This window comes from Vombatus ursinus, unplaced genomic scaffold (assembly GCF_900497805.2).
Source record: "Vombatus ursinus unplaced genomic scaffold, bare-nosed wombat genome assembly UNPS02015255.1, whole genome shotgun sequence".
Classification (NCBI taxonomy): Eukaryota; Metazoa; Chordata; class Mammalia; order Diprotodontia; family Vombatidae; genus Vombatus; species Vombatus ursinus.
The window spans coordinates 25749340-25776784 of NW_020955033.1; the positions used below are offsets into that span (position 1 = coordinate 25749340).

General features: G+C 34.2%; 1 protein-coding gene across 3 annotated transcripts in view; it reads left to right on the plus strand.

The window, feature by feature from the left end:
- The window catches only part of LOC114031878 (N-acetyltransferase ESCO1-like), a 49817-nt gene that overhangs the window by 20351 nt on the left and 2021 nt on the right, over positions 1-27445 (plus strand). For 2 of the 3 annotated variants that reach the window (XM_027847068.1, XM_027847067.1), the window contains exons 8-12: positions 1042-1159; positions 4483-4614; positions 16088-16177; positions 22228-22371; positions 24381-24568. In XM_027847068.1, the coding sequence (XP_027702869.1) occupies positions 1042-1159; positions 4483-4614; positions 16088-16177; positions 22228-22371; positions 24381-24568 (672 nt within the window). Of the gene's footprint in view, positions 1-1041; positions 1160-4482; positions 4615-15400; positions 15523-16087; positions 16178-22227; positions 22372-24380; positions 24569-27445 lie in introns of those variants that run through there. The other variant, XM_027847069.1, reaches the window with a different exon arrangement.

Sequence of the window (27445 nt, forward strand, 5' to 3'; positions counted from 1 at the left end):
AGTATTTGTTAAAGGTGGGATGTGAATCAACTCTTCTTGACTAGAATTAGTTCTTTATCTACTATGCCATGTTGCCTCTTGTATGGTCTAAAATTTGATAAATCATTGTGTTATGTATTGTAAAATGTATTACAGAATCAAACAAAAGTGAAAAATTGAGTAACTCTCCAACTCTAACCCTGTATTTTGGTAATTCGCAGAGGAGAAACTGATCCAAACCTATTTTCCAGTTGATACCATTCTTCCTGTCCTAGAGTTTAGACTACCATTTAGCTTATTCGACAAGACTTTTTCTTTTTTCCCCCCAAGATCAGTGTAAATTCCTGCAGAAAAAAAAAAATTATAATAATAGTATTTGACAAGAAAATACTCGTAGCAAATTGACAGATTAGGTAAATGAAAAATCACGTTCAAAAAAAGAAGTTGAAACTAACCCAGACCCCTTTCAGACTGGCTGGGGTGATACTGAGCAAGTCACTTAATTTTGTAGTGTTAACAAGTAACTCTTTTAAAATTAGAAGTTTAAGAAGACTTCTTGATCTGCATTGGTAGAGGGAGTTTCTTAACTATCATCTTGCTGTACCATTTAAACCCATATGTTCAATTAAAAAAAAGTCATGGTTGAGCTCATTATTAGTTAATGTATTTGATCACAGTGAAAAGGGAAAGAAAATTTTCATTAAAAACTCAAAACATAAAAAGTGTTGCAGATTTTGTAGAATTTTTTTCAGTTTTTATAGCATATTTATTTTTGTGCTATAAGCATATATAAATGTATGTATACTTTGAAAGACTATCTCGCGTATTTGAAGGAATAAATAAGTATAAAGCAATTTACAGGATTAAAACATCCACAGTATCATTTTCAGATTCTTAATTAGCATGCTCATTCAGGCTTACTAATTTGTCTAGAAAAATCTTTTTTCTTAGAATTCATTATTTAATATGAACACCATAGTAAATGCTACATTGTTTTAAAAAAGTTTGAAATTACCTGGAGTTATTACATAATTCAGTGTAATCTGTTTTTTAAATTTGAAGGGTGAGTTTGCTGAACCATTCATCATCAATAAAGTGCAATTCTCCTTTGGAAATAAAGATTTCAAAAGATTTAAAATTAAAAGAAGCAGAGAAGGATGGTGATAAGCAGTTGATCATAGTAAGTTATTTTAAAATTTTATTACCTTTTTATATCTTAGTCATTTCCAGATATGTCTCTATACTTTCCCAGCTAATCCTTGTAACAATAAATACATATTCAGATATGGTTGAATTTTTAAAAGTTTATTTTATTGATTCTTTTAAAAAATTTTCGTTTTTTCAAGGAAGAAATCTGTTTTCTCTCTGACTTACCTCTCCAAACCTCCTCTTATTGGGGAAAAAAAGAGATGAAAACTTTGTAACAAATATGCATAATCAAGCTAAATAAATTCATGCATTGGGCATGTCCAAAAATAGATGTCTCAGTCTGCACCTTGAGTCTTATTACTTCTCTCTCAGGAAGTAGATAGCATGTTTAATCATTAGTCTTTTGGAAATGTGGTTGATCATGGACTGATTGACGTTCTTAAGTCTTTTAATGTTGCTTGTCTTTATAATATTTTTCTATAAATTTTTTATTCTGCTTCTGCCTATTTAACTGTATCAGTTCAAATAAGACTTCTGAAGTTTATCAGTCTTCACTTTCATCATCTTTTACAGCATAGTAATATTCTATTATATTCATGTATCATAATTTGTTCAACACTTTCCCATTTGATGGGCAGCTCTTTATTGTCCAATTTTTTGCCACCACCAAAAGCACTGCTATAAATATTTTTGTATATATGTGTCCTTTTTCTTTATTTGATTTTTTTTTTTTGTAGTATAGGCCCAGTAATGCTATTGTAAAAGATGTACAGTTTAGTGAATTTTTAGGCATTGTTCGAAATTGCTTTCCTGAATAGCTCGGCCATTTCATAGCTTCATTAACCATGCATTTATGTATTTGTTTTCTCATATTCCTTCCAGCATGTTTTACTTTACTTTTTTGACGACTTGATTTTGTCATTGAAATTTACCTGATAGAATTAAAGAGGGCAGTGAAAAATTTAGTATGTAATGATTTGTATTCCACAATAGACCAGGTGAGCGGTCTGAGCTTTTATGGGTTTTTCTGGCCCATCTTTTCATTGGTTAAAAATTAAAATAATGACAAGTGAGCTTTCACCTTATCTTGCCCAGGACTAGGTTTTCATACCACTTCCCAGCTGTCACTATAGTGTGCTGTACACCATGCTGTAACTATTTTCTAGCTCCCTCAGCTCCCCATCAGCTCTTTCTATATGTTTTATTCCCCGAGTAGAATGTAAGCTCTTTGAGGACACAGACTATATTTGCTTGTATTTGTATTCCTAGTACTTAGCACAATGTATAGTAAGCACTATCTTACAAATATCTTAAACTTAATATGTCTAAAACTGACCTCATTATCTTTCTCTCTGAATTCCTTCTTCCAGACCTCCCTATTTTTGTCAAAAGTCTTTCCATTGTGTAAGGTTTGTAATTGAATCATTACTCAAGTCTCATCCAACTCCAGTGTTCCCTTTTGTTTCTAGGATAAAATGCAAACTCCTGTGCTTAACTTTTGAAGCCTGTACAGCCTGTCTGTACAGCCTTTCTTTGATCCAGCCAAACTGGCTTTCCTTCCGCAGGGTACTCCATTTCATATCTCCATGTCTTTTCATTGGCCATTCCCTATGCCTAGAATTCACTTCCTCCTTACCTGCATCGCAGAATCTCACTTTTCCTTTAAGATGAGTCAGTCACCATCATCAGTATGGAGCCTTTTCTGATCTCTCCAGCTGCTGTTGTCCTCTCTCTCAAATTAACTTGTATTTTAACTACTTTGCATATATTTGTATTTATTTACTTTATCTTATGATATATATGTATGTATATATATATATTTGATATATGTATGTATGTATGTATATATGTATATATATTTGATATATACTCCACTTGATACCTCCCCCTTAGAGTGTAAGTTCCTTTGTGAGTAGGGATTGTTTCAGTCAGCCAACCAGCAAATGTTATATATCTACTGCCAGGCACTGTTGTAGATCCAGGTGATACAAATACAAAGAATAAATACTCGTTGATTAATTGATTTATATATTTAATGAAAGTTTTTCTGGTGATATCAGAGTACAATTTACATGGGAAAACTATTGAATATATGCAGTTTTCCTTTAATTTTTTTATTTTCTTAATCACATTTTATAAAATTATTTCTTTATTTTTAGCACTTTTTTTAAAAAAAAATTTGAGTTCCACATTCTCTCCTCTCCTTCCCCTACCTATTGAGAAGGCAAGCAGTATATCAGTTATGTATGTGAAATCATGCAAACATATTTCCTTATTAGCCATGTTGGAAAGAAAAAGGCAAGAAAAATAAAATGAGAAAATTATACTTCAGTTCGCACTCAGAGTTCATCAGATCTCTCTCTGGAGGTGGATAACATTTTTCATAATGAATCCTTTGGAAATATCTTGGATCATTGTAATGATCAGAGTAGCTAAGTCTTTCACAGTTAGTCATCATTACAGTTGTGGTGTACATTGATCTCTTGGTTCTGCTTATTTTGCTCTGCATCAGTTCATACAGGTGTTCCCAGGTTTTTCTGAAACCATCCTGCTCATCATTTCTTATAGCAAGTGCAATAGTATTCTTTCACAATCATATACCACAACTTATTCAGCCATTCCCGAATTGATGGGCATCCCCTCAATTTCCAGTTCTTCGCCAGCATAAAAAGAGCTGATATTAATGTTTTTGTACATATAGATCCTTTTCTTTTGTCTTTGATCTCTTTGGGATGCAGACCTAGTTGTGGTACTGCTGGGTCAAAGTTTTATAACCCTTTGGGCATAATTTCATATTGGTCTCCAGAATGGTTGGAGCTGTTCACAACTCTTTCACATCCCCTCCAGAATTTATCATTTTTCATTCCATACAGGTTCCTTTAGATAAAAAATATTAAAAAAGGAGTAAGTTTAAAGTGTTTTGTATGGAGAATCCATAATGTAGTAGTAAAATTATTCTTTTGATTGTAATTTTTTGCACTGTAGATATGCATAAAACTGTTTCAGGAAGCACTAATTCTCATCATTACAAAATATTTGGACTTAAAAAATTTGATGATGAAACCCTACAATTTTTATTTGTATTTCTTCATTTAAACTGTTACAGGATTCTGTGTGATGAGAGATAAATCATATTTTTAAAACTGGTTTTCTTTGTGTACAAAATTGCACACATATTAAATGTCACAGCTGCCAGTTCAGTTATTAGTTTTCAAATTACTCTTTAATTTTAGAGTTCAGTTTTGACATTATAGATTTTTCTCCACATTTTATCTTATATGTAGTTTATATTCAGATTTATGAATTATGTTCAGTTTTCAGAAATATTTGAGTAATATATCGTGTTTTTCTTAGGATGCAGGACAAAAAAGATTTGGAGCAGTTTCCTGTAATATTTGTGGGATGCTTTACACAGCTTCAAATCCAGAAGATGAGACGCAACATTTGCTATTCCACAACCAATTTATTAGTGCTGTAAAATATGTGGTAAGAAGATTTCATGGTTCTTTAAGGGTAAATGGCCAGATTTTTTAGTGAGATGGGTTCTCAAAAAGAATAATTCTTGAATGGTTTTTATTTTATTCTTTTAAATTATTAATTTATTTTTAGTTTTCAACATTCACTTGAATGGTTTTTAAAATAATATTTTACACGTTTTCCAGTTATAGTTTTATAAAATAAAACATGACATTTCTGGAATAAACTGGCTTTTTTTTTTTTTAAAGAAATTTATTTAATGTCAATCAGTTAGTATTGGTGGAGTTTTTGTTTTAAATAAGCATTTTTATTACCTTTGTTCTGGACTTCTCTGAAGAAATTATGTTGTTCTGCCTGGGCAATTCTTGCTTTCTTTATGAGCTTAGAAAGATACCAAAATCCTGAGTTACTTAATAGTCCAATGGCTTGGAACAACTTTGTATCTTATAATTACATAATAGTATTCTGAAAAATGACATCTAGATGATTTTTGAATTTTTATTTCTCTTTTATTTCTCTTTTATATTCTCTCTTCTTTATAAGAGGACTACTGTGTAGAAAAATAATTTTCTAATAGTTTGAATCTCTGAAACCTTGCTTTAAAAAAAGTATGTTTAAAGTTCCTATTTTTTTCCTGTATATTAGTATAAGGATACGGAAATTGTATATTTTTTTCTTTATTTGTATGCATGTTAGGTCTATTGGGTAGTTTTTAAAATTTGAGTTTAATGTCGTAAAGTTTTCAGCAATTTTGAACTATTTTAGATATCTTGTGAAAATAGCGATTTTATACCAAAGGTGTTCCCACATAATCTGAAATACAAACTGGAATTCATATTTACATACATGTTACCTTCAGTACTGTACACTCACATAGACAAGACCTCCAGGATATCTGAACTGAGATCACCAACTCATTTCATATAGGCATTAGATAATTATTCAGATATTCTTACTCTGGCCCAAGTTAGAGCCATTTTGCCTTAAGTTGAAAAGACCTATTATCATTATTTCAGTCAACCAGTTTTCTCCCTCAGATAAAAATTTCACTTTTTTATCTAAGATACTAAAGTTACTTCAGACTGTCTCTGCTTCTAACATTTTTCTCCTGAAATATGCTAAGCAAATTTTAAGATTCATATATGCAGAAAATCTGTTAAAAGATACAGATTTATTTCTTGAAACCTGCTGTTTGCCAATTTGCTTATATCAATACTCTTCAGCAAAATGATGTTTTAGCATGGGACTTCTCAGTTCTAGAATCCTTTTTGTAACCTGCTAAGAAAGCAAAACATACAATATACATATGTGTGTGTGTGTGTATATGCATGTATAAATATGTATACACACATATATACATATATATGCGATGTAGTTAATCCTAGCTTACTTTCAGTGAAAATATTTCACTTGATTTTGCTTTGAAAAGTAGTTTAAAGTTTGGCCACAACTTGATTTAAATTGCTACTGAAGGGGGCAGCTAGGTGGCGCAGTGGATAGAGCACCAGCCCTGAAGTTAGGAGGACCTGAGTTCAGATGTGGCCTCAGACCAAACACTTGACACTTAGTAGCTGTGTGACCCTGGGCAAGTCACTTAACCCTAATTGCCTTAAAAATAAATAAATAAATAAATAAATTGCTGCTGAAGCCATTACAATCAAATGCAAATGCTAATGCAATGTGTTAAATTCTCGTTGAGGTAAAAACTAAGAGTACATTTCTAAGAACAGAGTTGAAGATTTTGCTTTAAAACATTTTGTTGAGTGGACCAAGAATTGGACTTAGTAATAGTTATTTCATATCTCCTATAATTTATTAATAACTAAGTTGATTGTCTTATGTAAAAAGGAATGAAATTGACTTTTTTAATAAGTTATGATTTTTTTTTTGGAAGGGGGAGGGATAAGACTCCAAAAAGAATCCAAGGATATTTTTTTCTTCTTTTTTTAATTGATGGGACAGAGCTAAGGGTTGTTGTTGTTGGGTTTTTTGGTTAATGTAATTTTTTGTTTGGTTTTGTTTTTAACCTTGAGAGAAGGAATTGAGTTTAGTAGATGGTCTTCCTTTGCACTGAAGTCCAAATTCTTATTTACCTTTTTATGTTATAAGTATGTTTTCCATTTCATATATATGTAGTCTGAAAAATAAAAATTAATTTTTTAGCTTTTAGGAAGGTGAAAATATTGATGCCCAAAATGTGTTAAGGGGAGCACACAGCTTTAATTTCTTAGTTATAACATCAAAATGAATTTAGATAATTTTGTCCTTATTTTATCTTCTGTGTTGCCTTTTTTGTGTGTTTATTCAGGTGTGGAGTGTGCTTAAAAAAAAAGTTTAGTGCTCTGGCCTTATTAGTCATGTTAAAAGTAAAATACTTTTCAAACTATTCAGTTTTTTGTTACACTAAAGAATATTAAAATACAAAATAAATTAAAAGGGATAATTCAATTATTTTTATTTAATTAGCAACCTTTAAAAATTATTGATGCCTCTGTTTTATATTGTCACTTTCCAGTGACTCTTCTCATTCTTTAATCCATAGAACATGCCCTTATTTGTAACAGGTAAAATAAGCCAAACAAATTAATACATTGGCCATGTCTGCTAATTTAGACCTCCTTTTCCACCTGTTGTCTGTCTGCTGAGAAGTGGGAAGCCGTCGTCCCCATCAGTCCTCCAGAGTAGTGATTATGGATATTATACTGATGAGAGTGCCATAATAAAACAGTCTTCAAAGGAGATTGAAGTTCAATAGTATTCTTATGATAAGAATTTCTCCCCCTAAACTTATACTGTACCTCATAGTGTTATAGATCTAGGTGGCTTTGGGTTTTTTAAGGTTATGTTAGTATAGTGAATACTCTTTCTAGATCCTTTGCAAAGCCTAAAGCTTCCTATGTAAATGTAAGTTGTACATAGTAACCAAGATGAATAGAAAGGCTTTTAGGTATGTCTCTGTCAACAGATTGTGTTTGTGGTCTGAGGACCAGCGCAGCTCAGTCCAGAGTGACTTTTTAGCAGGTATTGGGCCACCAGGTGTTGAATTCTTTTTCTTTAATAGCAACTAATAAAACTGTTTCCTAAAGTGCAAAGGTAGATGTGTTTTTCATTGGTGAAATCTTGGATTGTTGAAATATAAAAGATTTCCTCTAGAAGCTGGATTAGTACTGTTAAAATAGGCTTTTTTTCCCGTGAGATCAATAATATTTAAATCATGTGCATGTAATAAAGACCTGTAAACACATTCTTAGTTTTTCTGATAATTTTTGGCCTACTGAAACATTAAGCTTCTAGTGTCTCCCTTTCTTATCCCTTTCTGTGAAAACAATAGATCGTACTTTAGAGCTAGAAAGGTTCTTTGAAAATCATTGCAGTCTTCTCATTGTTCCTTTCTTCACTTTATAAAACTCTCTTCCTGATTTTGGATACCATTTGGAGAGAAATATTTGGACTAAACTGTTGGAGATTCTTTAGGAGGTAGCTTCTCCCTCATCAAGGAGAGACTTTGCTTTTTGACAGAGATGTAGGAGCTTCCTCAGTATATGGAGATATTGGTTCCTGTAGGAAAAGGAGCTCAGGGTGACTTGTGGACAGATTTAGCTTTGCATCACATGGCCAAGTCAGATATTTGTCCCAGATCCCCATTCTCAGCTGTAATCTTAAACTCCCACTGGATGCCCTGAATCACCTTTAGTTGTCCTGGTGATTAATCAGAGTAGCATTTGGATTCATTGTGAAGGCTCCTGGTTTACACTTTTTTCTTTCTTAAGTCTTTCATATTAACAAGTACTTATATACTTGTGTGTAGGGTACTGTGGAGGATGCAAAGAAACCATAGACATAGTCTCTGTGAAACTTAGGTGCCCCGTACATGTGTGTACACACACACACACACACACACACACACACATACTCTCCACCTCCCCCCTCCCCTGCCAATCTTTTTCAGTTAATTATTCCCAATTCCTTCAATAAGTTCTTTTTAGTTCCTTAAACTGTCAAGACCTTTTCACTATCTTTGTCGCACTGTTTTGGACCCTTTCTTCTCCAGCAGATTGAATCCTTATTCATCCACTCCTTGAATCTTCAACCTCTTTTAACCGTTGGTTCTTTCCCTACTGCCTATACATCTAAGTCCTTTTTTTCCTTTTGGGTGAACAATGGGGGTCAAGTGACTTGCCCAGGGTCACACAGCTAATAAGTATCTTGTGTCTTGAGACTGGATTTGAACTCAGGTAACTCCTGACTCTAAGGCCTGAGCTCTATCCACTGCACCACCTAGCTCCCCCTAAGCCTATCATCACTTATCTCTTCTTTTCTCAGCCAGATCCCTTTAAAAAGTTGGCTATACTTATTGCCTGTAGTTCCACACCTTTCAGTCCTTTCAACCCTTTGGAATCTACCTTTTAACTTCACCACTCATTTGAAACAGCGAAATCTTTCCGAAGTTACTAGTTACTTTCCAAAGTTACCAGTTACAATTTGGTCTCTAAATTGCCAAAAAGTTTGCCTTTTCTCCGTCCTAATCCTTCTTACCTCTGTGTTTTATTTGACAATGTTGACCACCCTCTCCTCTTGGGTGGTCTCTCCTCTCTAGGTTTTTATGACATTAGTTTATTTTGGTTCACCTCCTACTTGTCTGATTCACTTCTCAGTTTCCTTTGCTGGCTCATCATCTACATCGTATCCCCTCACTATGGATGATCCTGTCCCGGGCTCTCTTCTCCCTCTTGTGGTATCCTTGTTAGCTCCCATGAGTTTAATTATCATCTTTATACCGCTCACTCCTGTATTGCTATATCCAGCTCCAGTTTGTCCCCCTGGCTTTAGTCCTACATCACCATTTGCCATTTTGCCATTTCAAACTGGATATCCCAGCGATATCTTAAACTCATTATGTCTGAAACGGAACTCATTACCTTCCTCTCTAAATCTTACACTCTTCCAAACATCCCTACTTTACTTGAAGGTACCACCAACCTTTCAATGTTTCAGGTTCATAATCTTGGTATCATCCTTGATTTTTCCATCTACTTGCCCTACATATCCAGTCAGTTGCCAGATCTTGCCATTTCTACCTTCATAACATCTCTTGAATCTAACCCCTTGTCTTCACACACAGCAGCCTTAGTTCACGCTCTTATCATCCCTTGCCTACATTATTTCAACTGTTTCCTAATTGGTCTTCCTGCCTCAACTGTCTTTCTATTTAAGTCCACCCTATACATTGCTGCCAAAGTAATTTTCTTTAAGCACAGATCTCACCATGTGAGTCTCTTAATCAACTTCTAAGCTAAAATTTAAACTCTTCTTCTTAGTTTTCAGTGCCCTACTATACCAGAGGTTCCCAAACTTATTTGGCCTACTGCCCACTTTTAAAAAAAAATTTACTCATCACCAGCCCATCTCCCCCAAACCTTTGTTTAATCCTTTAATGGATTGGTTTTATTTGGGGGGGGAGGGATTTGTGTCATTTCAAAAAATATAAAATACTTTTTTAAAAAATGACATCTTAAATTTAATAATTTATTGTAAATTTGTGGTTTTTTCCTGCATTGAAATTTTGATGACAATATTGTGTCATGTAACCATATAGTAACATATTGTAAACAAGTCATTACATGCACATATTTCTGCCAATGCATGCTGGACTTCGTGACAATGCATGACATGCTTACCTGCCAACATTTGCTTAAGACCTGTCAGTGAACTTGAGCATTGATCGGTTGTAACTTCCATTTTATGTATTTGGAAAAAAATATACTCAGTACAACTTTCACTCTGTTACACAACAGATGAAACATATATGAATGGTTTTTCAAAATTTTCTTCTCTTCTTTCCTTATGCTTCCACCGCCCCCTTACTTTTATTCAATGCCCCCCAATTGCACCTGAGGCTACCACTGCTCTGCCCCTCCCCCCCATTGTTCAAGCACCACTCAGGGGGTGATATCACCCACTTTGGCCTGCCGCGGCCTATGTAGTCTATCTTTCCAGTCTCATTGGACATTATTGCCCCTCTTGTTCTCTGTGGTCCAAAATGGCCTTCTCTTTGTTCCTTACTTCAGACACTCTCACTCTTCTTTCTAGAATTGTACTGGTTGCCCTCAGACTCTCATTCCTTTTCTTCTTTTTTGAGTGTTTCTCTCTTTAAGATGCAAGTCAGGGACCATTTTATGTGTGAAGCTTTTCCTGCTGTCCTCAACTCCTGCTGTCCTAAACTCCAAGTGACTTTTCTCCCAAACTACTTTGTATTTAACTACTTTGTACGTACTTAATTGATTAACTTTTTATTTATGTTGCATATGTACTTGTTTATCTCCCTCATTAGAATGTAAGGCTACTTCTGAGTAAGGATTTTTTCATCCTTTATACTTGTATCCCCAATACCTAGTGAAGTGTCTACTGGCATGTAGAAGGTGCTCAATATAGTCCTTGTTGATTGATTGATTTATAAATATCCATCTTAAACTCTGGTACCCTGATCTGCCTGAATACTGTGGACTGACCAGATAAGAAGGGCTAATACCTCCTTATTTCTTGAAACTATACTTAGTGCAGTCTAAGATGCAGTAACCTTTTTGGGCTACTATAGCATTGAGCCCACTAAAAGTCCTAGGTTTTTATCATTCAAACTGTTGTGGGACGATGCCTCCCCCATCTTATACTTATGAAGCTGTATTTTTTGGAACCCAAGTATAAGATTTCACATTTATCCTATTGAATTGTGTTTTATTATATTCAGCCCATTGCTTTAACTTGGTTCCTGTCTTCTTTTAAAGTGCTAAGAGCATCCAAATAGTAATTAATTGTAGATCATAGAGCCGTGAAAGAATTGTAAGCTAAGCACTTGGTGAACTTTAAAGTGATGTAGAAATGTGAGTTCTTTTTATTATAGTTTCCTTACCTTTCAGTGTGACTTCGCAAATATCGTACTGTTATTCTTTCCCAATAGATGTTTAATACTACTTCAGATAGAAAATGAGCTTGATGGATCCTTCATTTGATCTAACATGTCATTTCTTAAATTCTGGTCATTTGAAATCTGATCACTTGTGATCAGAGACATGAAAGGTCAGTGCCATAGAGAGGTGTTTTCTCTAGCATCATATACCTGATATTTGAAGATTATTGAATATCTTTAATATTGAGAGAATCAGAGTTACTTAAAATATACCAGTGCCATAAAATAGAGGCACTTATATTTGGATGATTAAGTTAACAAGACATTCTGGTTTGTTTATTCAAGAGAAAGTAACATGGGGTAGTTGAAAGAACACCTGGTTTCTTAGTTGAGTTCTGACCTTGTCACTTAACCAATTATCTCTCTCTCTCTCTCTCTCTCTCTCTCTTTTTTTTAAAAAAATTTTATTTTTGGCTAGACAGTGGGATTAAGTGACTTGCCCAGGGTCACACAGCTAGTAAGTGTTAGGTGTCCAAGGCTGGTTTTGAACTCAGGTCCTCCTTGATCCAGGGCTGGTGCTCTATCCACTCTGCCACCTCGCTGCCCCTAACAGGCAGTTTTAGTGTAATTATTTTATATATTAGCTTCTGCCTTATCTTCAAAATAGATAGCTGGATGGATCTGTATTTCTTCCAGCTATGTAGCTCTCAGGCTATCCATGCTTTAACTTCTTGTGAGATGCTTGTTTGTATCCTGTAAATGTTCCATAGGGATCATATAGTATGAAAGTTCTTTGAGATTATAGATATATCATTCTTTATTTTTGCACACCCCCCCACTACCTACCCCCCTGGGCTTGGCACGTAGTAATCACTTAATAAATGTTTGTTGATCGATTGATAGATCTAGAGCTTGAAGGGCTTTGAGGCCATTTAGTCCAACTCCCTAATTTAATGAGGAAATTGAGACCCTAGGAGAGTGGATAATGTAGTTGCCCAGGTCAACATAAGTGGAAACTTGCAGAGCTGAAATTCAAACCCAGTTTTTCTTTGTTCTCTTTGCTATATGGAGGCCTTTGGTTAGATTTTTCTGCTTTATGTGGCTTTCAAAGCAACAATGCACGCTATTAGTTAGTTCTTCTCTCTTTCTACATGTCTGGCCCACCTCCTTTTCTGATCATTTGGCTCTTTGATAATTTTTGTAGTGCTATTTCTGGTTCACTGCTCTACAACAAAAAATTAAATATTACCATCAGTCCTATGTGACCTCTTTGTGCTTTTGTAGTGATTGTGGAGGAATAATTCAAAAAGGTGCTCAGAGTGTTAAGGATTGCATATTTTTAGACTATAAATATGACCAATGAGTTGACATAACTGCTGGCAAATAAGACATGACAGAATTTAATGCTTACAGCATCTGACTTCTGAAGCCCTAAACATTATAAGGAAAGATAATAATACAATTATTCTGAACTGTGTGAATATATAAACATCAGTTTTAACCCAGAATGTGCTAATTATTAGCTACATTGATTTTATTTTCAAATTTATTAATTTATTTTATTAGCATTTGTTGTTTCTCCCTTCCACAGACACTTCTTCCCTCATTGAACAATAAAAAGGAAAAGAAAACCCATAAAACAAATTTCTGTGTTGGCCATGTCCAAAAATGTGTGTCTCATTCTGCATTTTAAGCATATCACCTCTCTGGTGAGGAGGTGTAGAGCATGTTTTCTCTTCAGTCCTCTGGACTTGTGGCTTATTGCATTGATCAGAGTTTTGATTGACCAGAGATTGACCAGAATCGTTCAAAATTGTTTTTGTGTTGTTGCCATTGTATATGTGGTTCAAATTCAGGCTATTTGACATGAGCTCTGTCTTCATTTTAAAGACACTTTGACATCATTTCTCACTCCTTTCCCTTAGCAGAGACAATGATTTTTAAATCCTTAAATAAATTTATTTCAGATTAGGTATTAAAATTGTTAAAGTCCTTGTCAATCTCCTTTTAAACGTGTGTGTGTGTGTGTGTGTGTGTGTGTGTGTGTGTGTCTGTGTGTGTCTGTGTTTGTGTGTCTGTGTCCTTCAGAGCTGTCCTTCCTTCACATCTTTTACGGTCCCCAGATAATCTTGGACAGCAGAGTTGAACTCACAGTTTTACTTGGAGACCATTAATAACTTTCAGTCTTCATTGTCTGTGTAGTTGTATGTATGTGTGTGTGTGTGTGTGTGTATGTATGTATGTATTTATGAATATATGACTAATCAGTTGAAAAGAGAGCAATAGAGGATGATCTTAGAGCACAGAGGCAGGCAATTTCATAGCCTTGAGATTAGGCTTATCCATTCTCTTAGTATTTTTTACTCTTATTTTGATATATTTGATGACATTCTATTTTTTCTAATTTCAAAATATTAATTAGTGATACAAATAATATAATATTCTTTAATCCAGATAAAACCATTGGTCATATAGGTGGTAGTGTATATTTATTGTTTTCTGTTGTTTCCCTTTTTCATTTGTGAAAGGCTTTTTTGTCAGATACCTGGAAAGGAAAAATTATACTCTTAAAATATAAATAAAGTCTTATCTCAATATGATAAAACTTCTATCTACTTATTCCATTAAATCTGTATAAGATTCTAATGAGAGAATAATTTGGATAACCCCTTCAAATTCATTGTGAAAGAACTAGACCTAGTTTTCCACATATATTATAAAAGAAGAAGCTTGAACTAAATGACCTCTAAGGTCTACTCCAGCTCTGATTCTTTTCATCTTTATACTAATCTTGGTCTGCATTTTAACTATGAAATTATTTTAAGAAGCTCTCAATACATGTGGAAAAATAACACCATAAAATGTGTTATATTTTTAATGTTGTTTTTTAAAAGGGCTTATCAAATCATATAATAGCAGTTGAGTGACATTGAAGTAACAAACCAAATGAGAAAAGTGCAGGTTAGATTATCTTCAGATAGCTTAGAAAGTGTGGCATTTAAAAAAAAGTTATTTAAATTATTTGTTCTTTAGTAAAGAATTTATTGTTTAATCAAGTGAAAAACTTCTAGCTTTTGGTGGAAATGAGCTTTATTTTCAAAATTCATAAAACTTATCAAGCTATTTGTGAAAATGCTGTGTTAATAAAGAGTGATGCATCTGATTTGCTGATTCTTTGTATTGGGATATATATATGTATATATGTGTATATATATGTATGTGTATATATATGTATATATGTATGTGTATATATATATAGATAGATAGATGGATGAGAGGGACAGAGAGAGAAAGTAGTATAGTGGTGATGTAACTTTTCTTAGTTTCCTCTTTAAGAAAATCTTCTAAAACTGTTTCTGCTTTTTCTTTTTTCCTTAAATTAAAATTTGAGGACAGCATACCAGGCAGAGTTACAGGATCTTAACTTGTATAGCCCTTACAGATACTGTTAAAGTTAGCAAAGAAATATTAGGTTTTACCCAGAAATTTCATGTATGATCAAATGGTCATATCATCAAGCCTTGTTAACAGAATCTTTCTAACCAACATAACAAAACATCCCAATTCATTAAATAACAAAACTACTCTAATCTTTGTCAACAGTATTAAATGAAATTAAGTGAAAAAGTCCATTTGCCTCTATCTTGGTTTCATTCAGCTTTAACATTTTTAGAAAGTACAGATCTCAAAAAGAAGATGATGGTTTATTCTTATAGGAAATACTAATATTGCTTCTCCAAAGGCCTTTTTGCTTGGGTAAGACAAGTGGAACAACCCATTCAGCTCATTCCTTCTGTATTTATTTCGAACTTCAAAGCTCCTAGTTTAACCTCTGGTTCAGTCCCATCTTACTAGATTTAAGTGGCTTTTTGTTTTTTTTTTTTCATGCAGGTTCTGCTCATTAATCACCACGAGTGTGGATCTGAAGAAGAATTAATTACCTCTATTTTTTTGAGTATGTTTAACTTCAGATACACACAACGTAGCCTCCTTCCCCATTAGATTCTTAGAAGGTAGTTATATTTTTTATAGTCTCCTTCTTGTGACTCTTGATAGTTGTGATCAATAAGAATAAAAACTATACCTTACATACTGGGCTACTGCATGCAAATCAGTTCATTTAAAACCTCCTGGAGGTCTTTCGCATGCCAGACATAAAACCATGAGTGTGTGTTTGTGGAGGTAACCATGTTCAAAATAAATTTAAGAGTTAAGTTCTTTTCACAAGAATCTGGGGAAGGGTAACTTACATTGGGGGACCAGTAACTGTTAAGGGGCTTCATGCAATGTGAGTTGAGACCTTTCAGAATTATTTTGAAGTGGGAAATGATATATTGATATTTTAGCTATATCAGGAAGTGGGAGGGTATGTTTGTATAAGTAGAGTTTAACTGGAACTTGCATTGTGCTTAATATGTGTGTTTAAATGGGCAAACTAATTATGCCATGCCCTTGCAGACAAATGTTAATGTATAAGATAATTGATATTGGTGAAAATTTCCAGATAAATTGATGCTACTATCTTCTTTTTAAATGGCTATGTGGAATAAAGTATATGAATGTATCCATTTTGTTTAGGGGTGGAAAAAGGAAAGAATTTTAGCTGAATACCCTGATGGAAAGATAATAATGGTTCTTCCTGAAGACCCAAAGTATGCACTTAAAAAGGTAAATTTTCATTATAATTTATTGTTGAATAGGCAATATGTTTTCCTTTGTGGTTTTATAATAGTAACTAGGTTTTTATGTATCTGCTTACTGACTTTTTTTCTATTTGCTTTCCAATTTCTTTAAGCAGCTAAATGATGCATCAAAAGCAAAAGAGCTATGAACTCACTCTGTTGTCTCTCTGCCTCTCTTTTTGTTTTTGTTTGTTTATTTGTTTTTTTAGGCAATTGGGGTCAAGTGACTTGCCCAGGGTCACCACACAGCTAGTACGAGTCAAGTGTTTGGTCTGAGGCCGGATTGACTTCAGGGCCGGTGCTCTATCCACCGTGCCTCCTAGCTGCCCTTCTGCCTCTCTTTTTGAAAAAATCACTGATGGTGTTTATTGGTTGTTGAAGTGCAAATTACTTTGTCCCTATCAGCTCTCTATTTCATTCTCCCTAGCAGCTCTTCTTGTAGTTCTAGTCATGTGCTTACCCCACTTACTCATGCAGAGGATAGAAGCTATCTGACAAGAGCTTCCTTAGTTCCCTCTTTTCTTCAGAACTTCTCAGGATCATTATATACTTTCCCTTCTTTTATGGTCATAGATGATGAGAAGTATCTTTTCTCCTCTCTAAGGCTAAACCCCCATCTACACCCTTGATCCCATTCCTTCCTATCTTTTCTTGGGCCTTGTTCTAGCAGCCATCCCTTTTCTTGAATGCAACAATTTCTTCCACTCATATTGGCCAGTGCCGTCTCTCTCCTCCCATGTCCCTACAGTTTGGTTTCTGGTCCTTAATATTCTACTGAAAATATTCTCTCAGATTTCACCATTGGCCCCCCGGTAGCCAAATCCAGTGGCCTTTATTTTTTTTTTTTACCCCATTTCTCATTTTCTTTGACTTTTGCAGCTTTAGACACTGTTGACTACCTTCTTTTAGAAAAATAGTTTTTATTGATATCTTTTGTTTTTTACATTGTCATAGTTTACCCTACTATCCATACTCTTCCACTCTTAGAGAGCCATCCCATATAACAAGTGGTATTTGTCATTAAAGACGAAAAGAAAAAGAGGAAAAAATTAGCACAACCAATTAGCATGTTGAAAAAGTCCAAAAATTTGTTAAGTGTAACCACCTGTAGACCCCCTGCCTCTGTGAAGGAGTAGGTTGGGATCGTTCACTCATGTTTCTTCTTTTTGAGCCATATTTATCTTTATAGTTTTGTAACACTCACTTTTGATTTGTATGTGTGTTTTTCTTTCCATTTACATTGTTGTGTTTAACTGTGTATATTGTTTTCTTGGCCCTGCTTATTTCACTCTGCATCAATTCATGTAGATCTTCCCATGATTCTCTGCTTTCAACACTTTCTTCATTTCTTAGAGCACAGGAATATTTCTTTGCATTTATGCATTGCAGTTTTTTTTAGCTATTCCCCAATCAATGGATGTCTACTTGTTTCCCATTCTTTGCTATCACAAAAAGTCTTACTACAAATTTTTTGGTGTTATGTGGAAACTTTCTGTTTACTAAAGGACTCATTGTGTGTAAGCTCATAATGGAGTCTCTGGTTCAAAGGGTATGGACATTCTAGTTACTTTATTTACGTAATTCCAAATTGTTTTCTGAAATGATTTAACCATTTCATAGCTCTACCAACAATGTTTTAGTGTGTCTATTTTTCCATAGCCCTTCCAGTTGATTATTGCTATTTTTTGTCATTTTTTTCCCTGATTTGCAGGGCATAAGGTGAAACTGCAGGATTGTTTCAATTTATATTTCTCTTATTACTAATGGGAGCATTCTTTTATATGGTTGTGAATACTTGGCACATTTCTTTTAACAACTGTTTGTTCATACTCTTTGATCATATCTCTATTGGGGAATGACTTGTTCTTTTATGTGTATCTATCCATTGTTTATGTATCATGCATACCATTTCCTAATTAGAGAAATTTATTGATAATCTCTTTTTATCTTAGGTGCATTAATTTTGTCTAAGTAGAAGCTTTTTGGGTTCATGTAATCAAAGTTATTTATCTATTTTATCTTCTGTAATTGCCTTATTCTTTGTTTGGTTAAGAATACATCTCCTATCAATTGCTCTGAGAGGTATTCTTTTAGAAAAAAAATTTTTATTAATATCTTTTGTAATTTTTTTATAGTATGATCTTTAATCATACATGACATATGGTCACATTTAGAATTTATTATTTAGAACATATTATGGAATATGGGGTAAAGTGTTAGCCTGAGCCTACTCTGTGCCAGATTGTTTTTCAGTTTTCTCAGTAGTTTTTATCAACTAGAGGGTGATTTCTTGAGTAGTTTATGTTTTCAATTTACCAAACATGGATTGAGTTCCATAATTTCTAATTCTCCCAAGTCTAGTCTGTTTTGTTGACTTTGCCTTTCTTTTTTAATCAACACCAGATGATTTTGTTGATACTTTATAATACAATTTGAGATCTTGAAGTACTTTCACCATTTATCCCATTTTCCTTGATTTTCTTCATCTTTTGCTTTTCCAAATGAATTTTGTTGTTTTATCAAGTTCCCTAAAGCATTTGTTTGATAATTTGATTGGTGTAGGATTAGAAATGTAAATTAACTTTGATATTATTGTCAATTTTATTATATTGGCACAGCCTAGACATGAGCACTGAATATTCCTTCAGCTGTTTAAGTTGTTCTTTATGTTTGTAAGGAGCACTTTGTAATTGAATTTGAACAAGTTTTTGTGTGCTTTTGTAGATTGTTTGCAAGATACTTTATGCATTTTATGGTTATCTAGAATGAAATTTCCATTTCTGTTATTGCCTGTTGGACTTTGTTGCTATGTACAAATGCAATTGATTTTTAAAGATTTATTTTGTAGCCTGCAACTTTGCTGAAACTTTTAATTGTCTCAATTAATATTTTTGCTGATTCCTGAAATTTCTTAATATACCATTGTATTGTAAGCAGATAGGGATAGTTCTATCTCCTCTTTACCTGTCTTCCTTTAATTTCTTTCTCTTGTCTTATTTCTTTTGCTAGCATTTTTCAGAATTATATCAAATAATAGTGGAGAAGCTGATTATTTTCTTAATTCTGGATACATATCTTTTTGTGGCTTCACGAACATCACACTTTACTGCCACCTCTCACAGATTCATTGCCTACTATGTGCAAGGTGCTGGGGATACACAGATAAAAAGGATTTGTAATAGTCAACAGGCATTTATAAAGCACTTACTAATGTGTCAAGGCCTGTGTGAAGTTCTGAGGATACAAAAAAAAAAAGGCAGAAATGCTGTCTTGCCTCTAAAGGAGCTCATGTTTTAAAGAGGGAGACATCATATAAGTAACTGCACATACAAGCTATAAACAGAGTAGATGGAAGGTAATCTCAGAGGAAAGGAACTAGTTACTATGGGGACTAAGGAAGTCTTCTTGAAGAAGGTGGGATTTAAGCTAAATCATGAAGGGGGCCAGAGAAGCTGAGAGGCAGAGGTGAGGAGGGAGAGCATTCCAGCCATGAGACACAGCCTGTAAAAAGTGGAGGATTGGGAGATAGATCATCATATGTAAGGAGGGCAGTGCAGCTGTATTCTAGGGTTTTTGGAAAGGAGCTCAGTGTAAGAAAATTGGAAAGGAAAGGGTCTTTCTTGTTCAAATGGGACCTTTGGCTTTATATGCCAAATAAAGGATTTGTTTTTTTGATCATAGAGATAATAAGGAGCCATTGGAGTTTGGCCTGGGGTGGGGGAAGGGAGGGAGTTTGACATATACTTTAGGAAAATCACTTTGGGAGCAAAGTGGAAGGACTTGAGGCAGAGAGACCAATTAGAAGGCTATAGGAAACTTTGAAAGTTATATGGTATAAATAACCTCCTTACTTTTATTTTTTTATTGATGCTTTTTGTTCTTACATCACCTTTCTTCCTGAATATAATCCTTCCACCTCCTCTCCCTGCTAACCCAGTGAGCCATCTTTTGTAACAAAAATTTTAGAAGAAAAAGAAAAAAGGAAGTTCATTAAAGCCAATCAGTACATTGGAATTTTGTATATACATGTTTGATCAGGTGTGATCATCTGAAAGCATATACTCTATTCCACATACCTCTGCACTGTAAGGAGGGAGATGTATTTTCTCAACATTTTTTCTGGGCCAAGCTTGGTCATTATAATTATATAGCACTGAGTTCTCTTTTTTTCTTTCGCTTTACGTTGTTATAGTCCTTATTTACGTTGTTTTCCTGGTTCTGCTTATTTTACTTTTAATAAGTTCATATGTCTTCCTGTGCTTTTCTGAATTCATATTTTTTCTGTGTATTAGTATTCTGTTACATTCATTTGCCACCAGTTCAACACTTTGCCACTTGCTGGGCACCTATATTGTTTTTATTCTGTGCTACTATAAAAGCGCTGCTTTGAATATTTTTGTTCATATGAGACTTCTCTTTCTATATTTGACTCCCTTGGGATATATGGCTAGAAATGGGATCTCCACATTAAAGGTATAGATATTTTAGTCACTTTTTTAGCATAATTCCAAATACCTTCCAGAATGATTGGACTAATTCACAGTTCTCCCTGCCTATCAATGTAACTTTCAAGGCTATGCTCACTAAGGATGTTTCAACTGTGTGTGTGTGTGTGTGTGTTCATTGTCTCAAGAAAAAAAGGAAATTTAAAAAATTTTGTTATATGCTAAGCCCTTTAATTCTTTATGTATGACTGTTGCATTAAGCAGTAAGCACCAAATTACATGTTATATATGATACAGAAATAGAAAACCTCCATAACCTAGGGACCCTGGGCAAGTCGGTTATACTTTCAGTGGTCTAGGTAACTCTAATGGGCAAGAGGTTTTTGCTTTTTAAATATTTTGATAATTAAACATAATGTTTCCTTTTTAGTCCTATGTATTTTATTTTATGCATTTTAAAACATTATTCTGAGAAGGGGTCTATAGGCTTCACTATGTTGCCAAAATTGTGACACAGAAAGGTTAAGAACTCCAGCTGTAAGGCTGTAAGTTGCAGAGAAGTGCTGACTAATAATAATACTGATAATAATAGTGATAGCTCTTATATAGCACCTACTGTGTGCTATGTGCCATGTGGTGTGCAAAGTGCTTTATAAATAATTATCTCATTTGATCCTCACAGCAATCTTGTAGGTGATATTATGAGACAGATAGAAGTTAAGTGATTTGCCCAACGTCACACAACTAGTAAGTATCTGAGCTGGATTTGAACTCAGAACTTGCTAACCTCAGGCCTGGCCTTCTATCCTCTATAGCATTTATCTGCCTAGATACATTAATAGAGGGACTTTCCCAATACCAGTGAAATCGCAGTTATCCCAATTATACATGACTTACTGAATTCAATATAGTATTCCTTTGTACACATGTGATATTTTCATATAAGTTCCTAAGTTCATCGATAGAGAGTTGGAAGGAGCTTTAAAGATCATCTAGTCTATTGGTGTCAGACTCAAATAGAAACCAGTCCCTGCACATGCATATTGACTTACAAATCACAAATTAGCATTATCTGTATTGTATTGTATTTTTATTTGTTTTGTTAAACTTTTCCTGATTGCATTTTAATCTGGTTGTGGACCCACTGGAGAGGCCTTGAGTTTGACACCTCTGATCTAGTCTAATCCTTTCATTTTATAGATTAGAAGATTTAGGTTCAGAAAAATTAAATGGGTTTGAATGACTGGCTGAATAAAGCATTTATTAAGCAGTTGTTATGTGTAAAGAACAGTGCAAAGCAGTGAGGGTACGAATAGAAAAAAAAAAGATGAGCTCAGTTCTCAAGGAACTTGAATTCTGATGGGAGGGACAACACATGGAAAGTTTCAGCTGCAAGTAAGATGGAAAAGTTCTGTGATCCTTAAGATACAGCGAATGTTAATTCTACTGCTTTAAGAGATTTATGAAGATCATGTGGGTAGTGAGAGGTAAAGCCAAGATTTGAACCCAAATGATCTGACTCCAAACCCAGCACTCTTTAGTATACCATGCTGACTTTCTCAATTAAAAAAAATTTTTCTCTGTTTGGCAGGTTGAAGAAATTAGAGAGATGGTAGACAATGACTTGGGATTCCAACAAGCTCCACTCATGTGCTCTTCTAGAATTAAGACTCTTCTCTTTATTTCTAATGACAAAAAAGTTGTTGGCTGCTTAATTGCAGAACATATCCAGTGGGTGAGTAATTTGCTAAAAATTGGTTATGTGTAATTTAGAGTATAATGAACTAATTTATAGATTATTTTGAACAGTACAGTTTAGATAAACCTGCTATATTTCGAGAAAGTGTCTGCTTAGACATTTTAGTTTAACTAAATATCCTATACAATATGTCATTGCTCTTTTAATGTTTTAATAATACATTACATCAAGTTGGTAAAAACACTCATTTGGTAAAATATTACAGCATGAGGAAACAGAATTCTATCTTGATTTGATTATAATAGATGTTAGAATATTTTAAAAACTATTTAACCTAAAATTCCAAGATTTTCTAGATATTATTTAAATGATAAAACTTGTTTAAACTACTAGGTTTATTAAATATTGAGTAGAATGTTTGTCTTTAATCAAAAAGCATTTGTTAAGCACTCACTATTTATCACATTTTCACCTCATGAGCCACCTCATCTGTGAATCTTTACGTGTTCTTTCCCCGGTGTTGGTGCTGCACTCCCACTGCTCATAATGCCCTGTGTTTAATCATCTATGAATGTGTTCACTGTAGAATATAATCTCCTTGAGGGCAGTCAGTGTATCGCATTTTTTTCCTTTACAAATCTAGAATACAGCTTATGTCTTGAACATAAAGATATAAAGATAGGAGTAGGAAAAAAACAGTGGACCTGTGTTCTATATTGGTCTTGGAACCCTCAGGTGTATGTACCTTCTCTGCATCTTAAAGCCTTAAAGGGTTGCCCAAAGCACCAAGACACACAGCTGTTATATGACAGAGGCAGGACTTGAACCCAGGTCTTCTTGGTTTCCAGGCTCATTTTCTGGTTATTAAATGCTTTTTAAGGCAGACCAGTTAAACATATTGCTCTAGCTATCAATTTGCTGACCTAAAATAAGTAACTCCCATTTATATATAGTGCTTTATGGTTAAATTATCTCTTTCCTCATAATAATGCTGTGAGACTAATAATTCAAGTAGTAATCAGTCAACAAGTACTAATTAATCCCTTACTCTGTTCTAGTCACTGCTAAGCACTATGAATACAAAAAAAGGTGAAAACAGCTCTTATTTTTAAGGGGCTTACATTCTAGTGGGAGACACATGTGAAATAACTAGGTACATACAAGATATATACAGGATTTGTAGGTGAAACTCAAGTTAAATGATTTAAAAATCCAAGTGACTCAGTCAAATGGCAAAGCCAGTACTACAGGCCAGGTCTGACTTCATATACAGTTTTTTTTTCCCCCCTTATGCACCATGAGGATTCTTTGTAAAGGGAACTCATACTTCTCCCTTTATTGAGGTTTAGGGCTCTTAACTTAGTAATAGTCTTAGGGCAAAAAGAGTTGTAACATGATGGATTATGTGTAAATATTCTGAGGACCACTTCTCTTTGAAAAGCTATGTTTTAATTTCATTGACCAGTCCTTACTTTTCCTTCCTTTCAACACTATTTTTAGTGAAATTATCTGTTTCTGTGTGTGTGTGTGTGTGTGTGTGTGTGTATTTTTTGCATGTATGAGTGTATTTTCGCGAGTGTGTGTGTCTGTGTGTATTTGCTTGTACGGTACTTTGAAAAAAGTTTAATAAAAAAAATAATTTTTTCTGTGCTTTATGACTTTAATTACTGTTGTATGTACTCTGCCTTATCCCATCATTATAGTTGGGCTGGTATGGGCTGCTATGATTCACAAGATTGTGAAGGAAGATTTTTTAAAAAAGGAATAATTTCTAGATTCTTAAGAACTTAGTCCCCATTGTTCTAAATTTATTGGTTAGTTTGGGGTAGGGAATATTCCATTGAGCTCTTGAACAGAGGAGATAATAATTATTTACATAGTAGTTATATCCAATAGCCCAGTTATGTTAGGAAGCTGGGGATTGTAGAGATGGAAACGTAGTCTTTAAACTTAGTGGAATTTGGCAAGATACCAGACACACTACTTTGTAAACCTAGCTAGGTCAAAATGAGACATGTCATAATGTATTTTAAATTTAATTATAGGGCTATAGAGTTATAGAAGATAAAGTCCCAGATGTTAATTCGGAAAATGAGAAAGTTATATTTGAACGGCAAAAAGCCTGGTGCTGCTCAACCTCTCCTGAACCTGCTGTCTGTGGGATTAGTCGCATTTGGGTATTCAGCATGATGCGTCGAAGAAAAATAGCTTCTCGAATGATTGAATGTCTAAGGTAAATAATTTAGAAATGTGAATCTGAAAAGTATTTATTTTTATTTCTTATTATTTACAGTTTGTTTTCAATGCAAATCAGTTTGATAACATGAAAGTAGTTACTATGAATCAAATCATTGAGGACAAACACAATATAGCAGAATCTCAAAGAACATACATCTTTCAAAGTAGAGCATAAAAGTGTCCATTTACTTATGTGCAGGAATTCAAGACATTTTTTTTTTTTAAGAGAGACATTTTTTCTGTCAGGAAATTCTGAATTATCTTCTAAGGCCAACAGACTTTCTTTGCTTTGTTATAAAGTTACGATACTAAGGTCATTTCTCAGATAGTCCTGCAAAGCTAAGCAGCTCTGTATCTGAACCAAAAAAAGGTGAATATTTCTTCAAAAGGTTTCAGCACTGAGGCAGGTGAAACATATTGGCTGTCCTGAGTAAAACCAGCTTTAGACTTCATACTAGGCTCTGTTCAAAATATTGAATGAAATAATAGTCTCATTTAAAAGCTATTTTGCTTTACAAAGTTTTTTTAAAAAAAGTATTTACCAAAATCCTATAAAATATCTTATGAACTTAAAATAGTACAATTTTCAACTCACAGTTCTTTGTTTCGGATACTCTGTTTGCTTTGTTTGGCTTTTTTTAATGTACATTTGCCTCTGAATTTAATATTTTGAAATAGTAAACCGTCATAGTAAATAATCTTCAGAATGTAAGTAAGATATTTGATATGTACAAAAACAAAACAACATTTGAAAGTTATTTAAGAGGTTATACTTTAAAAGTCTTTGGAATTAAGGAAAGCAAGCTAGCTAATTTAAAATTTTGTTGACTTGGGAAGTAATGGGAACATTTAAATTTCAATTAAAGTTATGTAAACCAGGTTTACTAATTCTAAGCAGCTAGGTGGCATAGTAGATAGAGGGTTCTGGACTTGGAGTCAGTTAGACCTGAGTTCAGATCTATCCTTAGATACTTCGTAGTTGTAGGACCCTGAACAAGTCATTTAACTTCACTTTCCTCATCTTTGAAGTGGGGATAATAATAGCACTCTGCATAGGGGTAATAATAGCACCTACCAGTAGTATGTAAAGTGCTTTTACAAACCGTAAGGTACTACATAAACACTAGCTTTTGTTATTATCCTGGGAAGGTTCCAGCCCATCATTACTGTTGCTCATGGCACTTACAACACAGATATTTAATTTCCAAAATAAGTAATTTAGCCCTTATGAGAACAGTAATGCCTTGTTTTAAAACTCATCTAGATAATGTGTATATACACATTAAATTAATATTTCTGAAATACACAGAGGAAAAAAAGCTCAATGATGCTCTTTTTATTGTCCATATAGAAACATGTAAACTCGATCAGTTTATAAACTTTATACCATTTAAATTTGTGGTCATGGTGATTCAGTGGGCCAAAATGAAAAATGACTATTCCACACCCTTTTCCCTTTTACTGACTGAAAATCTACCCTTTTGTTGCCAAGGTACAGTTCTAATAGTCCATATTTTCTATGCCATATTTAGTGAATTTTTATTTTGAAATAAGTGGTTTTAGATAGTGGTTTCCATGTCTTTTAAAAACCATGTATTTCTTAGATTGCTGCCAAGAGTTAACAAATTCCTACTGGGTCTCAGTTTCTGAAGAAATACACCCTAGAAGAAAATAAAAGTTAAGACTTCTGGGTCACATGACCAAAGAGATGGAGGACTAGACATTTTCTCCAGTCTTTACAACTTTTCACATCTCTACAAAAGAGGAATTGTTCAAAAAAGAAAGTGATTTTAGCTGTCTCCATAGTGTAGGACACCAAGAACCCAATCAAGATAAAAATCTGATGAAATAACAACTGAAAAGGCTAATAATTCCTCTCACTCAACACCTAACCACCGTGCTCTGACCACAGAAGTGTACAAGCGAACCCATGAGCTTTCAATAGAACTCAATTCTACCCCTTCCTGCTAGGTCTTCCCCTCATGGGGCAGGACATACATGTGAATAGCTGTCACCTCCTTCTCAATAAACTCCAAAGGGCCAAAGGGTCTTACACTTGGAAGGTCCAACTGGTTTAATCCCTGAAGTCTAACATTATTTCCTCCAAATTTGGGAAATCAGCTTGTGACCTTCTTGTTATTGATGTCAGTAAATTTAAGGGGGTGGAATTGAGTGAATTTGGTCAAAAGTAGTGACTTTTGTTTTGTTCTGTTCCACACTGACTTGTAGATGCAGCTCATTCAGAAGGCTCAGAAAGATGAGTTAGGAAGCAAATTATGTTAGCTTGCTTCTTTTATTGGTAGAGATGTAGAAGGAAAAGTGTGAGGAAGAAAAGGCTGGCAGTTAGTCACCTGCACAGAATTTCTGCCTCCCTGATCACAGTAGACCTGTAAACGTGTAGATACTGCAAGAGTCATGGTACTCACAGAATTGTTGCTTGTACTTTTGCCTTTTGAGAATGAATCCACTTGGTGGAAATGAATGCAGACTTGGTCTTAGATTTATCTTAGCTGCTTGCTCATTCTGTTTCTCCTTGCTCTACTTACCGTGCATAGCTTTATTCATTAAAATCTCTTTCTGAGGGTAGCAGTGATAGGGGAGAGAGAACTCCTAGGCAAGTCTGCTCTCTTAACAGCTTTAGTGAATTAAGAAGATAAAATTGTTAACTAAAATGATCATAGATTTAGAGTTGGAAGGGATTGTGGAAACCGTGGCCCATCTTCCTCATTTTACAGATGAGGCAGCAGGCCTAGAGAGAGAAAGTGACTTGTCCACGGTTACCCCTGGAGTAGTGATTTTGGTGGGATTTGAATCCAGCTCCTCTCACTCCAAATGTGTTCACTCTGCTCAATTTTTCTTTAGAATTATTATG